A 6,300-nucleotide genomic window follows, 5' to 3' on the forward strand; every position below is an offset into this window, starting at 1 on the left:
TCAAATAAAGGCTAAACACCTAAAACTAAATAAAAACAAATGTGTATAATGTCCATATGTTTTACAAAAACACTCTGCAGCCTGCTCAACCAAACTGATGATTGATGGACGTGCTGCCATGCTCTGTGCAGGAGACATTTCTCTCTTACAGTCAGTGTTCTGCAGGGTCAGATCACCTTTCAGTGTCGGCTCAGCTCGGTTTGAACCGAGGTGATACCAGGTACCTCCGACAGTACCTCAGCAGTTTAACAAGGAAACAAAACAGACAGACAGACCAGCAGGCTGCTTAGAGACACTGATGGTGTTGTGCTGAATTAACCAATTTCATAATTTACAGTATTATAAATACGTAAACTTTTCAGCCCAGACATCGTGTTTCCCCCGCCTGGCAGGGTTACACTTCTCATAACTGGACGCAGACAACAGTTTAAAAGATGGTTTTAATGTGAGAAGCAGAGCTGTTCAGCATCCTAACACGGTGCCCTGAGCACTGACTGACAGGCGGGGGGCTGTGGTCGGCTTTAGGGGGGCAGAGGGAGGAAGGGAGGGCTTTTACAGTGCAAAACAATATGTTCTAAACTAACATGAAACTAATGATGAAGCGGAGGCGTTTGGACTTTCTCTACATTTTTGTTATCAAAGGGAAGTCATTAAAACGTTACAGTAGGTACCTGTTCTGATCCCAGCTGCTGTCTGTGGTTCAAATGTAAACAGCAGCTGGCCTGAGTGCAGTCTAACATTTGTTTAGACTCAACCTTAATGCATCGGTTAATATATAAAGTGAGGGGATTAATTTCTGCCACATGAAGGTGCAGAGCTAAATATAGGAGAGGCCGGGCTGGGAGGCAGAGCTGGTTTCATGTAACCAGCAGAGGGTAAAAGTAGCTCCACAGACGCCACTGCTGCACCGAGAGCACATTTAACTTTCATTATGAACAACATCTTATTTCTTCTATCACTTATCTGTTTCACACTTATTCATGGATCTAAAATAACATTTAAACCTTCTATAGCCAGGGACCCACCCCTGTGCTCTGCAGGGTGAGGGGGGTGTGGGGGGGCTGACAAATATGGAACAGCATGGTGGTGGTGGGGGTGGGGGTCTGAGTCCACATCTAAGTAACAATTTGTTCCTCAGAGACAGATTCAGAGGAGCCGTCCTGCAACAGGCTGAAAACCTTCGACAGGTCTGCAGACCTCCCAGAGACGGACGGACAGAGAAGAAAAGCGTGACAGAGAAATGAATGAATAAAAAATAAAGTTCATATAGATTATAAACCTGAGCAGCTGTCCTGCTCACTGGCACGTGTCAGATGTGCATCCATGTTCATAAGCTGCTCTGAACACACATACAGGAAGACAAACTCTCCTCTGCTTGACTTCACTTTCAATGTCTCTCCAGCGGTTTTACAACGTTTGGGGAAAAACAAGCAGAGGGTTGAACTGCAAGCAGCAGAGATTAAACACGCCCATCCTCAGAGGCCTCACATGGACGTGTTAGGCAGGGGCTCCTCAGAGACGTTAAAGCACCAGCAGCACGCGCGTGTTTCATCGTCCGCACCAGCAGCACGCCCGTGTTTCATCATCCCATCAGCAGCATGCGCGTGTTTCATCATCCCATCAGCAGCACGCGTGCGTTTCATCGTCCGCACCAGCAGCACACGCGTGTTACATCGTCCGCACCAGCAGCGCACGCGTGTTACATCGTCCGCACCAGCAGCGCACGCGTGTTTCATCGTCCGCACCAGCAGCGCGCGCGTTTCATCGTCCGCACCAGCAGCGCGCGCGTTTCATCGTCCGCACCAGCAGCGCACGCGTGTTTCATCGTCCGCACCAGCAGCGCATGCGCGTTTCATTGTCCGCACCAGCAGCGCACGCGTGTTTCATCGTTTGCACCAGCAGCGCACGCGTGTTTCATCGTCCGCACCAGCAGCGCACGCGTGTTTCATCGTCTGTACCTGCAGCGCACGCGTGTTTCATCGTCCGCACCAGCAGCGCACGCGTTTCTTCATCAGCACCAGCAGCACACGCGTTTCATCGCCCGCACCAGCAGCGCACACGTTTCTTCATCAGCACCAGCAGCACACACACACGTTGTCTCCACACATCAGCACACACACACGTTGTGTACACACATCAGCACACACACATGTTGTCTCCACACATCAGCACACACACACGTTGTCTCCACACATCAGCACACACACGTGTTGTCTCCACACATCAGCACACACACGTGTTGTCTCCACACATCAGCACACACACATGTTGTCTCCACACATCAGCACACACACATGTTGTCTCCACACAAATAGCCAGAGGAGCTTTACCTGAATATAACACAGTGACAACAGCCCTCTGGCACCGGGGGGGGTACACTACGAAGCTTGATTTGTGTTTATCGAGGTAACTTCAGGCTTAACTCCGAGTTTTCAGATCACCATGGTAACTTATGCTGAACATCTGACCTGCTCTGGAGCAGGTTATGTCCGCGATAAGAGATTAACCTGAACTCCTCACCACCCACTGACCAATCAGGTCTCTTGATTCAGGAGCTCTGTGAGCAGATGGTGAGAGGGAGGAGGGAGAGAGAGACCGGCAACACACTTCCTCTTTAACGTAGGAGTTTTAAAAATATATTTTATTAAGAATAAAATATTCATTGTGCTTTACTGATGTACATCTACAACAGAGACTGATAAACACACTGAAGCCTGAAGTACTTTTGTACTCTTTAAATTGTGCTTTTATAGGTTTATTTTATATTTGCTCCATGGGTCTGTTTGATAAATCTGCCACTAACAGAAATACATCTGTGCAGCGTATTAATGTCATGTAACACACGAGTGTTATAATAAATATCATGCTCTAATGATGGAGCAGTGATATTATTATATCTGCACAGTTACACAGTCTGTGTTTTGTTGCTGTTTGTCCTTGCTGCATCCAGCAGCTGCAGCTGAGTGATTTCAGTCTGGATTATGTGAAACTTCTTCATCTCTTTCTGAAATCAGAGTTTGCTCTGAGTTTGTAAAATATGCCGATCAACTGACGGCCAGGTGTGACTGCAGGAGGATGTTGAACTGTTCACTGTTACAGACACAGTTCAGTGTTACACTGTTAATACTACTACACCGTCTGTCAGTCAATACTACTGACAGTACTGACGTCCTCAGTGACTCATGTGGTGTGTATCTGTTCAGCTCAGCTGTCAATGGGAGCATCTATAACATGATGCTTGTGTTCACATTACGACCACAGTACTACAGTACTACTAGAACGGCTGATATTACTGATGCACACTAGTGACTGCTGTTAGAGTGACCCCTGTGAGAGGAATACTGGGGGCATAAGGAACAAGAGTCACCGCCTCCATCAACCAGCCAAGGGTCAGGACCATCCATCAGATCGCCACAGAGTGACACAGTAACTGTGCTCAGATGGAGGATAGATTGTTCAAAATAATGACAGACAAAACAAAACAACAGCATCAGTAGGATTAAACAGGAGAGGTCACAGCACATCATACAGGAGGAACACCTGAGAACACCTCTGAGTGACTGTCAGTAAACCTGCAGAGCAACGGACAGGGAGGGGGGCAGAGGGACAGAGGAGGGGAGGGAGGAGAGAGGGACAGAGGGACAGAGGGACAGAGGAGGGGAGGGAGGAGAGAGGGACAGAGGGACAGAGGAGGGGAGGGAGGAGAGAGGGAGAGAGGGACAGAGAGGGAGGGAGGGAGAAGAGCAGGAGAGAGGGACAGAGAAAGAAGGAGGAGAGGGGGGGAGGTAGGGACAGAGGGACAGAGGAGGGGAGGGAGGAGAGAGGGACAGAGGGGGGGAGGGAGGGACAGAGGGACGGAGAGGGAGGGAGGGACAGAGGGAGGGAGAGAGAGGGAGGGAAGGGGGGAGAAGAGAGGGACAGGGGGACAGAGAAAGAGGGAGGAGAGGGGGGGAGGTAGGGACAGAGGGACAGAGCGAGAGGGAGGGAGGGAGAGAGAGGGAAGGGAGGGGGGAGAGGAGACTAAACACCATCGATCACAGACGCTGACGTTCTATGGATCAGTAGTAAAGTAGAATGAACCGGGTTCCCTCCTAGTGTTTCCGAGATTAAGATGTGATGTCATAGTGACCTTTGACCTTTCATCCTTGAGTCAAAGTGGACGTTTGTGCCACAATCAATAAATGGTTTAATAACATTTTATTCAGAATGTCACCTGATATTTTATTTTATGTAACCTCTGGTCTGATGTTTCTTTCCAATCAGAGAAGAACACACACACACACACACACACACACACACACTGCATTAGAACACAGACACTTACATGAACAGTGTGTGACAGTCCTGCCTGAACTTGTTCACTACAGTTAAGTGTAATAACACTCTGTAATGAAGAACTTAGTGTTTCTTAAACTCAGGTTTTATTGATGATGTCATTTTAATTTCATGTCATACAGATTTGATTAAATCACTTTTTCATGATTTTAATTCACCTTTCATTTTATAGTTTCACCTTTTATATTTTTACATTACAACAATAATTATTATTTTATTTCCTTTATTTTATGTCACTTTGTATTCCATTAAATAAACCCTGTCACCTGTCACTTCTTACCTGGTTTTTAAGTCATCCTGTCACTGTGTCTTTACAGTCACTGTTCTTTCTTGTGTTACTGATTTTATCTAACCTCTCTCATCTCATAATTTCATCTTTGACTTCACGCGTGATTAAAGCTGATTTCTTTTCAATAAGCCATTATTGTTGAATAAAGTCTTTTATGTCCTTATGTAACTCTGATTTCATAACATGTTATTTCATAATGTCTCTTCTCTCCGTCTTCTGTTTTATAACACTTTCTGCATGACGTCACTTTTATTTCATAATTCAAACTTTTAATTCATGTTACTTTTCATGACAGTGGTGACGCCAAGGCCCCTCTGTGCTCAGCCAATCACATGCGTCCTGTCTCTTAAACCATCAACATCACAAACTGGTACCAGAATTAGCCTCTTAGCATCAGTTAGCTTCAGCAGTGTTGAAGTTCTTGTGGATCCAACATGTCTGCTGAGCAGCACACACTCACAAACATCTGTAATAAATCAACACACGAGGCCTCACATGCTAACGAGCTGCTGTGAGCGGAGACAGTGTTAATGTCAGCAGCCTGTTAATCCACAGTAACCTCAGGTAACAGGTGCCTCCAGGAGAACACCTGTCACAGTCTGCTCTACCTTCACCAGGCGGCAAGGTGAGCGAGATTACAGGTCACATGACTCCACGGACATGCTAGATCAGACATTTACACTCAGATAACTACAGACCGTGACAGTGTTTATACAGCACAGTGTGACAGCTGTGTGTGTGTGTGTGTGTGTGTGTTTGTAGTCGCCCCGCCCCCTCACCTCCGTCCCCGTACGTCTCCACGCCGTACCCGTCCTGCAGCCCGTTGCTCCAGGTGCCCTCATACCTGGCCGGTGTGTTCAGACTGTGTCGGACTCCGTAGCGGCCCTTGTAGCCGTGGGTCCACTCCCCCCGGTAAATCCACCTCCCCTTGGTTTCCACGCCGAGCCCGTGCCGCTTCCCCTGCGCCCAGTACCCCTGGAACACGTTCCCGCTGGGCCAGGTGTAGACCCCCACCACCTCGAAGCCATTGGACCAGGACCCGGAGTACTCGCCCTGGCCCTTGGGTCCGGTGCACACGCCGTGTCCGTGGGCTTTGCCTTCCTCCCAGCCCCCGCAGTACGTGCCCCCATCGTCGAAGTCGAACCGGCCGCCCGTCATTCAGACACGAAGGGTGGAAGCGCTGCTGGGGGGTGACTGTCCGGAGAGAGCGGGGGGAGTGAGGGAAGAGCCGGGACCATGAGAGAGCTGAGTCGGGACGGGGAGGAGAGAGGAGCCGCCGCGCTGCTCCGGTCCTCCGCTGACTGATGAAGAGTCTCCCGCTGCTTCCTCTGTGGAGTCAGCAGCGATCAGCTGTCATCAGCTGTCCGTCATCACACTGCACACAGCTTCCGGTGGGGCTTTTCACAATAAAGCCTGCACAAATGTACTTTACTGGTGGTTAATGCGGGACTGGTACGTTTTAATGTTTGACGTCATACAGGTTTGTTTTAGAAAGTCACAAAGTCACTGTGACTTAAGTGATTGGTTCACAGTTCATGGATCATCAGTATTTCACAGTCAGTTACTAACATTAACTGACACACATCATATAAAACTTCATTTCTCACCTGTTCACTCAGAAGCTTTGATTTAATCAACTCGCTTTAACATAAAGCCTGACATAAACCCAGCCAACA

The 6,300-nt window shown here is 48.3% G+C and overlaps 1 protein-coding gene across 1 annotated transcript in view; it reads right to left on the reverse strand.

The window, feature by feature from the left end:
* The window catches only part of jph1b (junctophilin 1b), a 28,043-nt gene extending 22,186 nt beyond the window's left edge, over nt 1–5,857 (reverse strand). The window contains exon 1 of the mRNA XM_069684665.1: nt 5,404–5,857. Coding sequence (XP_069540766.1) covers nt 5,404–5,782 — 379 coding nt within the window. The 5' untranslated portion in view covers nt 5,783–5,857. The remainder of the gene's footprint in view (nt 1–5,403) is intronic.
* Nucleotides 5,858–6,300: the final 443 nt, after the last annotated feature.

The sequence above is a fragment of the Semicossyphus pulcher genome, unplaced genomic scaffold, assembly GCF_022749685.1.
Source record: "Semicossyphus pulcher isolate SPU_LCO1_2020_fin unplaced genomic scaffold, fSemPul1.0.p SCAF_7, whole genome shotgun sequence".
NCBI classification, from domain to species: Eukaryota; Metazoa; Chordata; class Actinopteri; order Labriformes; family Labridae; genus Semicossyphus; species Semicossyphus pulcher.